General features: G+C 41.1%; 1 protein-coding gene across 2 annotated transcripts in view; it reads left to right on the top strand.

Annotated features, from left to right (window-relative positions):
* The first annotated feature begins 9,311 nt into the window (after positions 1-9,311).
* The window catches only part of rbm33a (RNA binding motif protein 33a), a 162,425-nt gene continuing 153,486 nt past the window's right edge, over positions 9,312-18,250 (top strand). For both annotated transcript variants that reach the window (XM_072576224.1, XM_072576223.1), the window contains exons 1-2: positions 9,312-9,524; positions 13,080-13,158. In XM_072576224.1, coding sequence (XP_072432325.1) covers positions 9,506-9,524; positions 13,080-13,158 — 98 coding nt within the window. In that variant the 5' untranslated portion in view covers positions 9,312-9,505. The remainder of the gene's footprint in view (positions 9,525-13,079; positions 13,159-18,250) is intronic.

The following is an 18,250-nucleotide window of genomic DNA, read 5'->3' as shown; positions in this document are numbered from 1 at the left end:
CCTGGCTGACAGATAAGAACAGGAGTGTTCTTATCTGTCACTCTGAGAGCCGGCTCTGAGGGAGGTGGATCAGTGTCAAAGACTTTCCACATGTAAATAAAGGGTGACTTGGTGATGGGATAGTGGCCTCTGTGGAGTTATTTCATCAGGCTTTTGGCAACTTTATTAGCATTCACCTTATAGCTAGTGGATTGGATAAATGGGAACCAGTGAATGTGGTGTATTTTGATATTAAGAAGAATTTTGATAAGGTGTGACGTAAAAGATTAGTTGTAAAATTAAAGGAATGCAGGTAATAAATTGGCAGCGTTTGAAAATTGATAGACAAACAGGAAACAGAATGAGAATAAATGGATCTTGTGACCATTAGCAAATTGTGACATGAGATACTGCATTGATTGGTACTAATAGTGTATTTAAGTGATCTGGATGACCAAATGCAATATTTGAAAGTTTGCAGATTGGACTCAGTTGTGGGAAGGATGCAAGGAGGCTTCAGGTTAATTTCGACAAGTTGTGTTAGTAGGCAAACATGCCAAAAGCAGTACAATTAGACTAAATGTTAATTTACACACTCTGATGTGAAAAACAGAAAGGCAGAGTGTTATTTAAATGGTTATATATTGGGAAATGTGGATATACAAAAAAGGATCTAGGTGCCTTCTGTACCAGTCAATGAAAGTAAACAGAACAGCACAGCAAACAATTAGGAAGGAAAATCTTCATTGCAAGAGGATTTGAGTTCAGAAGTAGGGATATCTTACTAAAGTTATATTGGGTCTTGGTGAGATTATACCTAGAATACTGCGTGCAGTTTTGGGTTTTCTGCACAAAAAAGGATACACCTACCATAAAGTGAATGAATGAAGGTTTACTAACCTAATACTGAGAGTGGAAGGACTGTCCTTTGAAGAAAGATTTGTTCAAGTGGGCCTATATTCACTGGAGTTTAGAAGAATAAGAGGGGATCTGATTGCAACACATAAAATTCTGGAAGACTCATGGCCATTTGAGGAAATTAATAATAGCATCAAACAAAGAAAAAGCATATAATTCAGCAAAGATAAGTGGTAGAATTGTTATGGTGCAAAGGAGGCTGTTTGCCTCATTGTACCTGTACTGGCTTTCTGAGTATTTTAACTTATTGCCAATCTCTGCCTTTTCCCCATAATCTTGCATATTACTTCTATGTAAATAATCATCTAATGCCCTAATGTGTATCTCTACTGAGTCTTCTTCCACTACCCTAGATCCAAAGATTGTGGCTACATTAGCTGAAGATACAAAGAAAGGCAGGAAAATAAGTTCTACAGATGACACAAGGAGTCTGCTTAGGGATATGGACAGATTAAATGAGTGGACAGGGATTCAAACTCCACCATGTCAATTGGTGAAATTAAAATTCAGTTCATAAAATTCTGGAATTTGAAACTCGGTAATGGTGACCATTATTGTCAATTGTTATGAACAAAAATCTATCTGGTTCACCAATACCTTTATGGAATGAAATCTGCCCTCCTTAGCTGGTCCATTCTACTTATGACTTGGAACACTCAGCAATGTGGTTAACTCCTAACTGCCCTCTGAATTAGCCTAGCAAGCAACTCAGATCAAAAGCAATTTAGGGATGTGCAATGAATTCTGTACTTGCTAACAATATCCATATCCCATAAACTGAAGAAAGAAAACACAGTATGTTTGTCTCTAAACATTATCAAGCACAAAATGCCTGAAACTAATTCCTGAGTGGGCCAGACACCAATTACATCTCTGTGCCATAGTTCTTCACATAAAGACTTAATAAGCCTGGAAAGCAGCTTTTGGAGTCGAGAATAGCAATGTTACTGGCAGATTTCACACCATTCTGCATACATTTTACACTTTTAGGTTGGCAAGAATTGAAGGTTTGGTTCCAATAAATACAAGAATATTGTTTAAATTTAAAACATAGTAGATCAGCAGTGATCAGTGCACTTGTAAACTTTCTGCTGATTTGGACAATGAGATAGAGCAATGTCTCTGGATTATATCAAACTGAGTGAAAAGAATCAGGGGTTTCTGCATGCCTGTCCCATGGACTTCATTAATGTGCCGAAATGCTTGTTCATTTAGCAGCGGTGCCCTGGAGTACTGAGAACATGCTTATCAAAATCTCCTACAAAATGGTTACGACTCCCATCTTCCATTGTCAGGCATTTCACCTTGGAGGCACTTGATCTTTCATGTTAATTCTTCAATATGAAAGTAGTCTTAACCAAAAATGCAACAAAGAGATCTGTTCTTTTAGTCTGTGAAGCTTTAACTGGTTAAACACACATGAAACTGATCTTTACCGTCACAAAGCCTGACTGATTCTTCAGACTTAGTTCTACTTAGTAACACCTTAGCTTACTGGATTAGGCAAGAGGTGTCCCTAGTGAAAGAATCCATGTTCCAATTTAGAAATGGATAGTATTACAAAATTATTTGACTTGAAGATTCATGGCGATGTTCAGCAGGTTCTGCATGTCCGAGTTGCCTTCCATCCCAAAAAGAAGCTAATGACCTGCAGTAGAAATCATCACAATTGGTCATTTGAATAACTAAAATGAGGAATGAATTCATTGCTTGGTTAGCAGTTAATATTAATAGCTCCCCATCATCTATAAAGTAAGCAGTATAACTCATCATACACTTTGTGGAGTTATTACTATGCGAGTGCATAGGTACAACACTATCATGCAAGCCCATTTCATACTATCAGTATTTTGGAACCCTGATCACAGGTCATCATTTGCTGACAATAGATGTAAATCTAATCCTCAGACCTCATTACTGGTGCTCAGCTTTTTGTATTGTACTCATGTTCATTGTTAATTAAAACAGCACCATTCTCTTCAGTGCTATTATTAGCAGGAACCTAGCCAATGGAAAATATTCACAATATCGGGCATACTAGCTCTTAAGAGTAGCTGGAGTGGCTTTCATATGAAATCTCATTGTCAAGGCTTTTACTTTTTCCCAAAATACGTTTATTCATTAAATGTGTACGTGTACATTACAAACAGTTTAAATTTGTGCATTTGGCATGATGAACTGGAACTCACTATCTGAAATGCAACCTCACATAAACTATAACTTGCATGAACAAGAGTGGAAAAGTTGGATCTGGCTGGATGACTACTTGTCAGGGTATGCACAAACTTGAAGTTTCTATGATTTCTATATTTAAAATTACATTTACATTTCATGTCAATCATTTTCAGACACGTTCGGCTCAAGTTCTTGCCACTTGTGGAATAAATGCTATGGAGTGACAGGAGTCTGTCAGTTAACATTGCCGATAGTTTGGATGATTAGCCAGAAGGAATCATAAATATTTAAAAAATGCAAATGTCTCAGGGCCCCTTACAGATCAATGTGGCCATCCATGTGTGGATCCACCATACATGGGTGATATATTAACCTAAACTTTCGTGCCAGTATGCACTATGAAGGAAGACAGGGAAGCTCAGGAACTTGGGAAACAGTGATGTCTTGAAAAGAGTTCATATTACAGAAGAAGGTGTTGGAGGTCTTAAAACACATACAGGTAGATAAAATTATGGGACCTGATCAGGTGTTTCCAGGAAATTTGTGGAAACCTAGGGAAGAGATTGCTCGGCCCCTTGCAGAAATATTTGTATTCTCGATGGCCCTGGGTGAAGTGCCGTAAAACTGGAGGTTGGCTAATGTGGTGCCATTGTTTAAGAAACGCTGGAAGGAAAAGCCAGGAACTATAAACCAGTGAGCCTTACATCAGTGATGGGTAAATTGTTGGAGGGGATTCAGAGGGACAGGATTCACACGCACTTGGGAAGGCAAAGACTGATTAGGGACAATCAGAATGGCTTTGTCCATGGGAAATCATGTCTCATTAATTTGATTGAGTTTTTTGAAGAGGTGGCAAAGAAGATTGATCAAGGTAGAGTGGTAGACGTTGTCTCTGTGGTCTTCAGCAAAGTGTTCAATAAAGTTCCACATGATAGGCTGGTTAGTAAGATGAGATCACATGGGATCCAGGGGAAGCGAGCCAATTAGATACAAAATTGACTTGAAGGTAGGAGACAGAGGATGGTGGTGGACGGTTGCCAAAAGGATCCATGCTGGGTCCACTGTTCATCATTTGTACAAATGATCTGGATATGAATATAAGAGGTATGGGTAGTAAGTTTGCAGATGACATTAAAATAGGTGGTGTGGTGGGTAGTGGAAAATTATCTCTGAGTACAACTGGCCCTTGATCAGATGGGCCAATGGGCTGAGGAGTAGCAGATGGAGTTCAATTTAGATAAATGTGAGGTGTTGCATTTTGGTAAGACAAACTAGGCAGGATTTATACACTTAATAGGAGGGTTCTGGGAAGGGTTGCCAAACAAGGAGATAGAGGGGTGTGGGTGCATAGTTCCTTATAGGCAGAGTGGGGAGGAAAGCATTTGCCTTCATTGGTCATAACACAGAGTATAGGAGTTGGCATGTCACGTTGCAGCTGTACAAGACATTGGTGAGGCCACTTTTGGAATACTCATACAATTCTGATTTCCTTTCTGTAGGAAGGGTGTTGTTAAACCTGAGAGAGTGCAATAAAAAATTACAACGATGTTACTGGGATTGGAGGGTTATAGCTATAAGGAGAGAGTGAATAGGCTGAGGCTTTTTTCCCTGGAACAGCAGAGGCTGAGGCTGACATTACAGTGGTTTATAAAAACTTGAGGGGCATGATGGGGTGAATAGGCCATGTCTTTTTTGTAGAGTGGGGGGAGTCCAAAACTGGAGGATGTAGGTTTAAGGTGAGAGGAAAATGATTTGAAAAAGATCTGAAGGGTTACTGAGAGATATGGGTCAAATTCTGGCAAATGAGGCTAAAAGATCAGTTTAGGATATCTGGTCAGCACTGAAGAGTTGAACTGAAGGGTCTCTTTCTGTGCTGTATGACTATATGTTATGTATATGTTATAAAAATTAAACTTCAACTGCACATCTCTTAATTCTGGGAAGGGCTTTGATACAGCACAAGCTTGAACTTGTAGGCTGTATTCATTTGCAAAAGGAAGTTAATGGCATTGTAGGGTGGAATACAACAAGAAGGGAAAAAAAGGACGGAAATTGGGAGGACATTATAAAGATGCAATGAACAAAGAATGCTTAATAGGTAACAAATTTCCCTTTGTAATCTTGTAATTAATCGACTCCTTCATTCTGACACAGTTAGTTATATTTTGTTTGAAATGTGACTACTGTGTTAAAACGAAATTTTTAAAAATTTGCTATGACCAATGAGAGAGGGTTACAAATGGAAGAACCAGCCACCCTTCTTCACTTGGTCATTTCAAAATATTTAGCTTCTGTTTCCCTTATATTGGTGTCAATCATTTAAAAAGGGATCAACTGTACATCTGAGATACGGACATCAGTTTGCCTGTTGAATGTTTTTTACTGGGGTGGACCTCCTGTGTTTTAAGGTTAAACTGCACCCATTTACCCCAATGAACTTTCTGTACCACTTTCTTACTTGTTTGCCTTAACAAGTTCTAGCTCTTATTTTTTTCTTTATCTTCTCTTGTGTTATTTTTCATTCATAGGATGTGGGCATCACTGGTTAGTTGTGGTTCTGTTCGCCGAGCTGGGAATTTGTGTTGCAGACGTTTCGTCCCCTGTCTAGGTGACATCCTCAGTGCTTGTGAGCCTCCTGTGAAGCGCTTCGCAGGAGGCTCCCAAGCACTGAGGATGTCACCTAGACAGGGGACGAAACGTCTGCAACACAAGTTCCCAGCTTGGCGAACAGAACCACAACAACGAGCAACCGAGCTCCAAATCTTCTCACAAACTTTGATCACTGGTTAGGCCACTACATGTAACCCATCCCTAATTGTCCAGAGGGCTGTTTTAGATTCAACCACATTGTTGTGGATTTGGAGCCACCATGTATGCCAGACCAGGTAAGGACAGCCGTTTCCTTTCTAAAAAGGTCCTGATGGGGTTGCCCCACAATTGGCAGCAGTTCCACAGTCATCAGTAAAATGTTAATTCAATTTGTTGTAATGAAATTTGTTGTATTCAAATTTCACAGTGGGATTTGAACCTGGGACCCCAGAACATTACCTGGTTTCTTGAATTAATAGTCAAGCAAGGATATCACTAAGCTACCACCCCCCAAGTTCAGTGTCCTGACCTATTAAAACTCTTTTGCCTCCCCTATTGCCAATAGTTTTAATAGAAATCAGCCAAAGTTTTCAAAAAAGAATGCATAATGTTGGTGAGAGTGATGGAATGGAGCATAAAGGCATTCCATTATGATTTGAAAAAGTTGAAGAGAATGAAAATCTGCGTAAGGATCAGGATCACATTTCTGTGAATTGGATCTGATGAGATAGAATCCTGTGTGGAATGAGATAGGTTGGAGGTGGAGAAGCATTCAATTTTGGTCCGTTTCTTGTGTTGTAACTTGAGGAAATGATAGTTTGGGATAGTCTTAAAATCAACTTTATTTTCCAAAAATTGATTAATTGGAAAACATTATATTTGCTTGGAATGAATTAAAATGCATCATTTAATATAAAAAGAACTTTTGTTCTCAGGTATCATATCACCAGACTACCCTAGAACTGTACCAATAATTAATACTCTTTCCTCTTTCAGCTTTTCATATAGACAATAGGTGCAGGAGTAGGCCATTCTGCCCTTCGAGCCTGCACCACTATTCAATATAATCATGGCTGATCATCCTTAATCAGTATCCTGTTCCTGCCTTATCTCCATAACCCTTGATTCCACAATCTTTGAGAGCTCTATCCAACTCTTTCTTAAATGAATCCAGAGACTGGGCCTCCACTGCCCTCTGGGGCAGAGCATTCCACACACCCACCACTCTCTGGGTGAAGAAGTTTCTCCACATCTCTGTCCTAAATGGTCTACCCCCTATTTTTAAGCTGTGTCCTCTGGTTCGGCACTCACCCATCAGCGGAAACATGTTTCCTACCTTCAGAGTGTCCAATCCTTGAATAATCTTATATGTCTCAGTCATATCCCCTCTCAGTCTTCTCAACTGAAGGATATACAAGCCCAGTCGCTCCAGTCTTTCAGTGTAAGGTAATCCCGCCATTCCAGGAATTGACCTCGTGAACCTACGCTGCACTCCCTCAATAGCCAGAATGTCTTTCCTCAAATTTGGAGACCAGAACTACACACAGTACTCCAGGTGTGGTCTCACCAGGGCCCTGGACAGCTGCAGAAGAACCTCTTTGCTTCTATACTCAATCCCTCTTGTTATGAAGGCCAGCATGCTATTAACCTTCTTCACTACCTGCTGTACTTGCATGCTTACCTTCATTGACTGGTGTATAAGAACACCCAGATCTCTCTGTACTGCCCCTTTACCTAAATTGATTCCATTTAGGTAATAATCTGCCTTCCTGTTCTTGCCACCAAAGTGGATAACCATACATTTATCCACATTAAACTGCATCTGCCATGTATCTGACCACTCACCTAACTTGTCCAGGTCACCCTGTAATCTCCTAACATCCTCATCACATTTCACCCTGCCACCCAGCTTAGTATCATCAGCAAATTTGCTAATGTTATTACTAATACCATCTTCTATATCATTAACATATATTGTAAAAAGCTGCGGTCCCAGTACTGATCCCTACAATATCCCACTGGACACTGCCTGCCACTCCGAAATGGAGCCGTTTATCACTACTCTTTGTTTCCTATCAGCCAACTAACTTTCAATCCAAGTTAGTACTTTGCCCCCAATACCATGCACCCAAATTTTGCTCACTAACCTCCTATGTGGGACTTTATCAAAAGCTTTCTGAAACTCCAGAATAATAATCCTTTTCCCCCTCAAAATGAAGTAATAATTATAATACTATACAGCCTGTTAAGAGTTCATATAACCTAGATTCACCAACACAGTTCAGACATTTTCCTGAAGGTTTCATCATTGTCTCTAGTTTCGTAACCTGTCAACAATCTGTTACCTCCAATAATTTTGTAACTTGCAAAAGTTTTCAAAGAAAATGTAAAAGCACAGGTTTTTAAGTGTTTCTTTGATTTTTCCTAAGGGAGGATTGCACAGCAGTTTTAATTTCTGGACATACCAGTATAATCCTGGAGGGTATTAAGCTGAGATTTTGCTGTTATTCCGTGGTGAAATTAAGCAGCCCCTTGCCTCCATTCTGGTTTGGAGGACTCTGAGGATGGCTGATAAAGTCCACTGTGCAATCTAATAGTGGAATGAAATAAGACACACTGTATAATATTTCTACCAATTATAAATGCATAGCTTCAGCATCTGTTGCCTACCTCACTGGAGCCCATTCTTAGGAAGCACTATGTGCCAAATATATTCTCAAAATCAGATTTCTAACAGAAGGGCAGATGGTTGTGCCTCAAACCTGTAAATGTGTTGAAAAATCTGTGCAGACGAACATGAGGGTGGCACAGTGGTTTGCCCTGCTACCTCATAACGCCAGGGTCTTGGTTTGATCCCAGCCTTGCATGTTTATGTGGAGTTTGTATATTCTCCTCTTGTCTCTGTGGGTTTATGCCAGATACTCCAGTTTCCTCTCACAGTTCAAAAATGTGTGGTTAGGTGGATTGTCCATGGTAAATTCCCCCTTAGTGTTTGGGATGTGCAGACCTGGTGGATTAGCCATTCTAAATATGGAGATAGGGCGGGGACTGGGTCTGGGTGAGATGGACCGAATGGCTTATTACCGCACTGTAGCGATTCGATGATGAAGGGTACGTGAAAGTTATTCCGTGAGTTTATATACTTACGCATTTTTAACAGTAAACCAAATATATTTATGCTATTTTTCAAAATGTTCTCGGGTGTTGTGTAATCCGCTAGACTTTACAGGGTGAACAAAGGAAAACGGGTGTGCATGCTGAAGGCCTGACAATAAAAGGAGGTAGGGAAAAAACTGCCAAGAACTCAACGGCTATCTCTATGGCTTTAACTCTGGCAGCATCTGTGAACATCAACTTGTTGGGACTATAACCTGGTGTTGTGTAATTTTTAACAGCATCTGTACAGAAAGGTGTTGATTCAACGTTTCGGGTCGAGTGCAACTTTTTCTAGAAACTCTTCACGCTGTAACATTGTTTAAGCGGACGGAACAACGGAGAGTCTTCACGAGACCTCAACCACTAAACAAATCCCCCTTCCATTTCTGCCGCTGTCCATGAATTTATTTCGACTTTCCATTGCGCGGTGGCGGGTTCTTTACAGTACGCATGCGTTGTTGCGGAGGAGTCCTCCAGCAGACCGTGATGCCTCACGGGGATGGTGTTGTTCCACCATGTTGTGAGAGATCCACTTACTCTCGAGACGAAGGGAGAGGGAGAGAAAAAAACGGAACATTTCAACTGGGTTTCTATGTTTTTGGTGCCCCCCTTTCATCCCGTATCTCGGACAAGTGGAGCGAAGTGAATCTAGATTAATGCAACTCTGACTTAATAGAACCGCTGCACCATGGCCTGCAACACGCAAGGTAATTTCCCACTTACGGGTTCCGGCACTGAAAACAAGGCGCTGAATTATAAACAGTTGCGTTGGGCTGTCCGTGATGCCGAGGCCCCAGCCTCAGCTTGGGAGAATGGAGAGGGACCTGATCTGGGTCCGTCTCTGTCCTGGTGCAGAGTAAGCCCAGGATGGTTTGTCTGGTTCGGTGCAGCTCAGGTGTGAATACTGTATATCTCTTCCCCCCCCCCCCCCCCGCGCCCCCAGCCGCTCACGCAAGAAGGGTGGCCTGTGGTTTGGCCTCAATGGCCCAAACCTCCATTTCTGAACCGATGCTTTCCTTCTCCTCCCCATCGTATAACCATGACCAAATATTTGTTTTGTGGTGGGGATTGGCGTGTTAGAAGAGGATAAACCCATTGATTATTTAAAACAAAATTAGGTATTTTTGATTAATCTTTTTTTTTAAAAAATTGGCCTTACTGTATTCTCGCATTTAGAGACAGGTATAAAAGACTTGATCAATATACATAATTGAAAATCATTATGCGAACCGTTCTGTATCAAAAGCATGGGCATTTTGCTTGATATTCTATTTATCACTGCTACTTGATTAACCTGACTCTTTTCTCTAACTTTTTTTCTCAGTGATGGTATTGGCTGGTCCAGTTTTTATAATACTAGATGTTTATAAAACACAGCAGATTGTTTATTTCCAATATCTACTGTCTTTATTTCATTTTCTTGTGTGCTGACTGGTCATCTGGAGCACAACTTTAATATTTAGGCCCAAAATTGATGTGTCTGTGGCCACAGCTTGACATAGACAAATCTAGATAATTATAGAATGATTTAGTCTTCAGATTTCAGTCGTGTATGTGTATAATGTTAGTGCTATAGATAGTCTTTACATTTTTAACAATGACGTTCTTATTATTGGATCCAAGTTCCTCCATTTTTTGTTAATTTTAGTCTGTTTGAAGCAATGAGCCATGGTGTAAAATTTATACTTCATGGTGAGCAGCACCAATAAGTGATAAGGTGAAGAAATTTCTGTGGAATGCGTTAGTTGAAATTTTTTTTACCTAAGTTGCCAGTAAATACTAACAGGACCATATATATGTTATATACACTTTCTTGTTAAAACATTTTATGATTTACCACATAATTGATTGTTTAATTAAAAATTTTGGTTTAATCTGTTGCAAAGCCTCCTTCCAACCCATCCCAATGAGGAATTGGTGTAGGAAAATTTGAAAGTAAACCATTATTCCCACATTTCTGTGAGAGTTTGAAAAATGAACAAAAGTAACGTAAAAGCACTGCTGTTTGGTTTCAATTGGAAGGGGGTATTTTATTTCAGTTAATATCTAGGATGTTAGAAATTAGAAGCAGAAATTAGGCTATGTAGCCCATTGAATCTGCTCAGCCATTCAAATACGTTTGGTAAGTTTCTCAACCCCATTCTCCTGCTTTCTTCCCGTAACCCTTGATCCTCAAGAACCTATATATCGCAGTCTTAAATATACTCAATGACCTGCCCTCCACAGCCTTCTGCGGCAATGAATTCCATAGATTCATCACACTCTGGCTGAAGAAGTTTCTCCTTATCTTCATTCTAAAAGGTCTCCCCTTTACTGTCAAGCTATGCTCTCTGGCTCTAGTCTCTCCTACAAATAGAAACGGCTCCCAACATCTCTGCCCAGACCATTCAGTGTTCTGCATGTTTCAATTAGATTGCCCCTCATCCTTCTCAACTCCTTCGAATGTAGACCCAAGCTCCTCAAACGTTCCTCCGTATGCTAAACTTTTCATTCCTGGGACCATTCTCATGAACCTCCTCTGAACACGCTCCAGGGCCAGTGCATCTTTCCTGAGCAATGCGGCCCAAAACTGTGCACGATACTCCAAATATGGTCTGACCAAATATTCTCCAACTTTAACTGAAAAAAACTTACGACCTCACAACTGAACGGAATTCACAGAACTCTAGTTGTCTTGTGCATCATATCCATAGTTTTCTAGCTTTTGTGGTTACCCTTCATTATAAAAGTTTGATGTTAATAGTGATCCGTTTGAGCATTGTCTGTAGGTCAACTGAATATTTTACTCCTTAACTGTAATTTTCCTATTTTTTTCTTTCGCTCCTCTTCACATTCATTGCATTATATGAAAGACAGAAATTTAAGTATTAAAAGTAGTTATCTGGTATTGTATGCAAACTGTCCTGGGACATACTTTGTCCAGTAAAGAAAAGCTGTTATATGTAAAATATTGATGCGGTAAGGGAAAATAAAGCAGATAATAAACAGCAAGTCGAGCATGTATGATGTAAGTTTGGTAGGTATTCATTGTGGACTGATAGTCAAAGAAAGACTATACTTCATTTATCCAGTTTTAAACGCTGCTTCACTTATAAGAAAGTTATACTCTGAACTTTTGGTTCCAGGATATTTGGAATTAGTGCCCTGGAGTCAGGTTCATACTGGATTCCGAATGTAAATCGCAACTTAGAACATTGTTAATGTTTTAAAATAGTTGTTGTCTACGTTTACACAGTTAAAAATCACATGCCACCAGGTCATAGTCCAACAGGTTTATTTGAAAGTGCTAGTTTTTGGAGCGCTGCACCTTCATCAGGTAGCTGTCCTTATTTGGTGCACCGCAAGTGCATCAGAGTTGGTGATAGGTTTTATTAATCTATTTGCATTTCTAAAAAATGCATGGTTTTGTGCCTTGCACCCATTTTGTATTGCTTTCATTTAAGGTAAAAACATACCATAGAATAGTCCCAGCATGAAAGAAAGCTGTTTGGCCTATTGCTTTTGTGCTATTTCTCTGCAAAAGGATCTCATCTTGTCCCTTCCCCTGCATTGTCCCCGTAACCATGCACACTTTTCTGTTCAAGTAATAATACTGTCTTGAAAGCCACAGCTCATTGCAATGTTAAGTGTTTCTACTTGGGTTGCTGTTTGATGGTTTTCAATCACAAGATACTTGAACATGATTTATCCTGAACAGATCAGTTCTTACTTTCCTTAATTCACCTGTTGTACAATTTTTCTAACTTTTGGCATCTGTAACACAGGATATCGAGATTTGCCCACAGTCTGATTAATTATTGCAATGCTAGTGCCACACTACATGATGATGTTCTTCCTTGCAGACATGGGATTTTTTTCCAACATTTTTGCTTGAGGCTCACAAAATCCACATTTGTCAATGAATACAGATGCATACACATTCATCATTGGTTTGACTTGTCACATTCCATTACACTTTCAATTTTATATTTAGTGGATATCAAGTCAGAATAATTGTTGGTGTAAACAGTAAAAATGAGACCTAGTGTTGTTCAGCTGATATTTGTACAGCGTATGCACCTGTGCTTTCTTCACCAGTGATTGATATTATTATCGATGATTGATTATATTTGCAAGTAATATTCCAACACTGGTAATTTCCTATCTCGACTACAAAAAGTAACATAACTAAGTTCAAAACTTAACAGTATATTGTGTGGATTAAGCTGGTGTTTCTAAAGAATGGTTTGTGTTGGTTAACTAAATGTTTCTTGCTTTTGTAGAAGATGAATTTGACCAACTTGATAAACCTGGTGCTGAGAGATCTCGGAGAAGACGAGCGACCAATGAAGAGTGGGACAGGTGGCTCTGGAATTTTACTTTGTCATTTTCAAAATTCTCAATTGCTTTCCTTTTAAACAAATATTATCAAGTATTTCAGATGATCAAATTGTCTCAACAAAAAGACCAAAAAGAACATTTTATTTAATTGAAAGCTAAGATCTATTTTCAAAGAAAATGCCCAAGTCGATTGCTTTGCATTATGCTTATTCTAAATCTATTGAGAAGTTCGCTGCCTTTTCCCATTTCTATGCATTTGAGTTTTAGTCTGTTGGGATTGACTAGCAACAGATCTCCAGATCTGTGGGATCATTCTCATGGAGCAGTGGTTGCAGATAAAGCACTGTTTTTGGCAGTAATTGATATGAGTACAGAGGAACTTTTAGGCATTACTTGCTTTAGTTTACAGAAGCTGCTTAAGTATTGTGATTACTTATTTGAATGCCCATGTGAATCAACTCTCAGGCCCCTCCTCATGGTAAAGATCTTGTTGGACTAGCGCCATAGAGTCACAGCGATGTCCAGCATGAAAACAGACCCTTCAGTCCAACTCGTCCATGCTGACCAGATATCCTAACTTAATCTAGTCCCACTTGGCCCATATCCCATCAACCCCTTCCTACTCATATGCCCATTGAGAAGCATTTTAAATGCTGTAATTGTATCAGCCTCCACCACTTCCTCGATCAGCTCATTCCATACTCACATTACCTCTGCATGAAAAAGTTGCCCCTTCGGTCCCTTTTATATCATTTTCTCCTCTTTTCCCCCAAAACTTATGCCCTCTAGTTCTGGATTTGAGCTTTAGGGAGAGGCTAGGGTTGTTTTCCCAGAGTTTCAGAGGCTGAGGGTTGACATTAAAGTTTAATAAAATCATGAGGGGCATGGGTAGGGTAAGTAGATAAAGTCTTTTCACTGGGGTGGTGGAGACCAGGACGAGAACTATATAGGTTTCAGGTGAGAGGGGAAAGATACAAAAGGGACCGAAGAGGCAACCTTTTCACGCAGAGGGTAGTGCTTGTATGGAATGAGCTGCCAGAGGAAGTGGTGGAGGCTGGTACAATTACAACATTTAAAAGACTAATGACATACTGGACATAAATTTATCGATATATAGTTTCTACAATTTTCAAGGCACTTCAACGGTTTTTAGCAATTCTGTTGTTTTTAATTAACACACTGCTGCTTCATGCATACGCATCCATCTTCAGTTACTTTGATTTCTGTGCATGTATGGAAGCCATTGATCTTGTCGGCTGCTGTAAAGTATACTTTGCCAGGAATCTTATACAGACTTTGTCCCAGAATTCTTGATTGATAATACCTGCTGTTAGTTGATTGTCTCAGTCTGTTCGCAAACAGCGCCAATCTCTGGCTACCAATAACTGTTATCTTCATAGAATCCCTACTTTGCAGAAATAGGCCAAGTCTACACTGACCCTCCAAAGAGCATGTTGAAGACTAAAATCTGAGTATATGAAGGTGGACAATTAATTAATGATGCTACAGTTTATTATTTGAAGTTGTTTTGGAGAAACTGGATGAAGCACCATCTCATATCGGTTCTTCATTTCATTTCCACCATGGCAAGAGATATGGATGATTGCAAAATGAATCCCAGTGTATATAAGCGATTTGTGATGTGTTAAAAACAATGACTGCAGATGCTGGAAACCAGATTCTGGATTAGTGGTGCTGGAAGAGCACAGCAGTTCAGGCAGTATCCAAGTAGCTTCGCAATCGATGTTTCGGGCAAAAGCCCTTCATCAGGAATAAAGGCAGTGAGCCTGAAGCGTGGAGAGATAAGCTAGAGGAGGGTGGGGGTGGGGAGAAAGTAGCATAGAGTACAATGGGTGAGTGGGGGAGGGGATGAAGGTGATAGGTCAGGGAGAAGAGGGTGGAGTGGATAGGTGGAAAAGGAGATAGGCAGGTAGGACAAGTCCGGACAAGTCATGGGGACAGTGCTGAGCTGGAAGTTGAGAACGAGGGTGAGGTGGAGGAAGGGGAAATGAGGAAACTGTTGAAGTCTACATTGATGCCCTGGGGCTGAAGCGTTCTGAGGCGGAAGATGAGGCGTTCTTCCTCCAGGCGTCTGGTGGTGATGGAGCGGCGGTGAAGGAGGCCCAGGACCTCCATGTCCTCGGCAGAGTGGGAGGGGGAGTTGAAATGTTGGGCCACGGGGCGGTGTGGTTGATTGGTGCGGGTGTCCCGGAGATGTTCCCGAAAGCGCTCTGCTAGGAGACGCCCAGTCTCCCCAATGTAGAGGAGACCGCATCGGGAGCAACGGATACAATAAATGATATTAGTGGATGCGCAAGTAAAACTTTGATGGATGTGGAAGGCTCCTTTAGGGCCTTGGATAGAGGTGAGGGAGACGGTGTGGGCACAGGTTTTACAGTTCCTGCGGTGGCAGGGGAAAATGCCAGGATTGTAGGGGGGCGTGGGCCTGACCGGGTAGTCACGGAGGGAACGGTCTTTGCAGGAGGCGGAAAGGGGTGGGAGGGAAATATATCCCTAGTGGTGGGGTCTGTTTGGAGGTGGCGGAAATGTCGGCGGATGATTTGGTTTATGCGAAGGTTGGTAGGGTGGAAGGTGAGCACCAGGGGCGTTCTGTCCTTGTTACGGTTGGAGGGGTGGGGTCTGAGGGCGGAGGTGCAGGATGTAGACGAGATGCGTTGGCGGCATCTTTAACCGCGTGGGAAGGGAAATTGCGGTCTCTAAAGAAGGAGGCCATCTGGTGTGTTCTGTGGTGGAACTGGTCCTCCTGGGAGCAGATCCAGCGGAGGCGGAGGAATTGGAAATACGGGATGGCATTTTTGCAAGAGGTAGGGTGGGAAGAGGTGTAATCCAGGTAGCTGTGGGAGTCAGTGGGTTTGTAAAAAATGTCAGTGTCAAGTTGGTTGTCATTAATGGAGATGGAGAGGTCCAGGAAGGGGAGGGAGGTGTCAGAGATGGTCCCGGTAAATTTAAGGTCAGGGTGGAATGTGTTGGTGAAGTTGATGAATTGCTCAACCTCCTCGCGGGAGCACGAGGTGGCGCCAATGCAGTCATCAATGTAGCGAGAAAAAGGTGGGGAGTGGTGCCGGTGTAATTACGGAAGATCAACTGCTCTATGTAGCCAACAAAGAGACAGGCATAGCTGGGGCCCATATGTGTGCCCATGGCTTCCCCTTTGGTCTGGAGGAAGTGGGAGGATTCGAAGGAGAAATTGTTAAGGTTGAGGACCAGTTCGGCCAAACGAATGAGAGTGTCAGTGGAAGGGTACTGTTGGGGACGTCTGGAGAGGAAAGAACGGAGGGCTTGGAGGCCCTGGTCATGGCGGATGGAGGTGTAGAGGGATTGGATATCCATGGTGAAGATGAGGCATTGGGGGCCAGGGAAACGGAAGTCTTGGAGGAGGTGGAGGGCGTGGGTGGTGTCTCGAACGTATGTGGGGAGTTCCTGGACGAGGGGGGATAGGACAGTGTCGAGGTAGGTAGAGATGAGTTCAGTGGGGCAGGAGCATGCTGAGACAATGGGTCGGCCAGAGTGGTCAGGCTTGTGGATCTTGGGAAGGAGGTAGAACTGGGCAGTGCGGGGTTCCCGGACTATGAGGTTGGAAGCTGTGGGTGGGAGATCTCCTGAGGTGTTAAGGTTCTGTATGGTCTTGGAGATGATGGTTTGGTGATTGGGGGGTGGGGTCATGGTCGAGGGGGCAGTTGGAAGAATGTCCTCGAGTTGACATTTGGCTTCGGCGGTGTAGAGGTCAGTGCGCCAGACTACCACGGCGCCCCCTTTGTGATGTGTGTTATAACATATCCTGATTTTGTATTGATGCTGAAGTAACCACTAAATTACCAGTTTTTTATCCTCAGTGTACAGATTCAGCATTTGCCAAAGTAATTTAAAATATATTATCCCTGACATCAGGCATAGCAGTCAGACCTCTGCAAAATCGAAAAGTGAGCTCCTATACATGAGCAGCAGCTAACCTTACAATATTCTTAGTTAATACATAACTTGGTTATGAAGTACTTCTAAAAAGGTTTATGATCTTTTTCTTTGTGTGGTCAAGACAAAAATGAAATGCAAAAACAGCTTGCAGCTACCATTTTTTGCTAATAGATTGAAGTTTACACTAAAAGTGAAAAGCTTCATGTTTAACTTTTAAATGAGGCACAGGAAAGCATTTTACAAAACAAATGTAAAAGTTGTCCAAGAACTATTCCCATGCCTTAAGGCCTTGAAGGGATAATTACAAAGTGTTTGAGAACAGAGCACAGCAGGATCCTTCGCTCTTATATTGAAATTTTCAGGAGGTGAGAATGGAGTAAAGTAGTAATTACATCAGCTACCTTATTCAATATATCAGAAAACAAATTTGAAAAACTATGCAATACAAAAATTGGCATCAAGTTCATACTTCCACAATGTTTATGAAGGTATAATAGTTATTAGCTGTGTAGCTCTTTCTGTTTTCAGTTGTCTGAAATAATTCTGCAAGCTAGAAAAAAAAATTGATAGTGTGACCTTAGCATGTCAATGTGTTACATGTAGTGAAGCAATTTTAGAGGTGTAGCCATTGATGGAATCGTAACAGCAGTTCAATAAGGTGGTTGACCACTACCTTTCCACTGATAGATACAGGCTATACATGCTCATATTGCCAGAAATGCCAATGCTTCATGATAAAATAGATAAACATTTTTTTGCTTGTGAAGTTTGTGCCCCATGAAACATGTTGAAACTCCACGGTATTGCTCATTGCTGTGGATGTACCTGCCTGCCTTGTTGAGTTATGCAAGTGTTATTAGGTCACAACAAACTTCAGTGTAAAAGTAAGCATTGTTGAAAAGATGCGTGGATTCAAAACTTTTCATCTTGCAGTTATCAAGTCTGCAAAACAAGAAAATCAGCTTCAAAAGGGTTAGACTTGGTTGATTTGGAGATGTAAGGGGGCTTATTAACTGTCAAATTCAAAGGAGGCATGTTAACTCAGGTTAGAGCATTACCATGGAGATGCAGTAGCAATGGGTGTTTTCATTGGCCTTTCCTGACTGAAATAAAAGCATTGTGTGGGCATGTTTTTTCTGTTGGAAGGGAAGCTGTCTCACTTTGAACAAAGGTGAAACAA

This window comes from Chiloscyllium punctatum, chromosome 8 (genome assembly GCF_047496795.1).
Source record: "Chiloscyllium punctatum isolate Juve2018m chromosome 8, sChiPun1.3, whole genome shotgun sequence".
NCBI lineage: Eukaryota > Metazoa > Chordata > Chondrichthyes > Orectolobiformes > Hemiscylliidae > Chiloscyllium > Chiloscyllium punctatum.
Note: the sequence above shows the minus strand (reverse complement) of the source record. Positions and strands in the feature narration are given on the sequence as shown.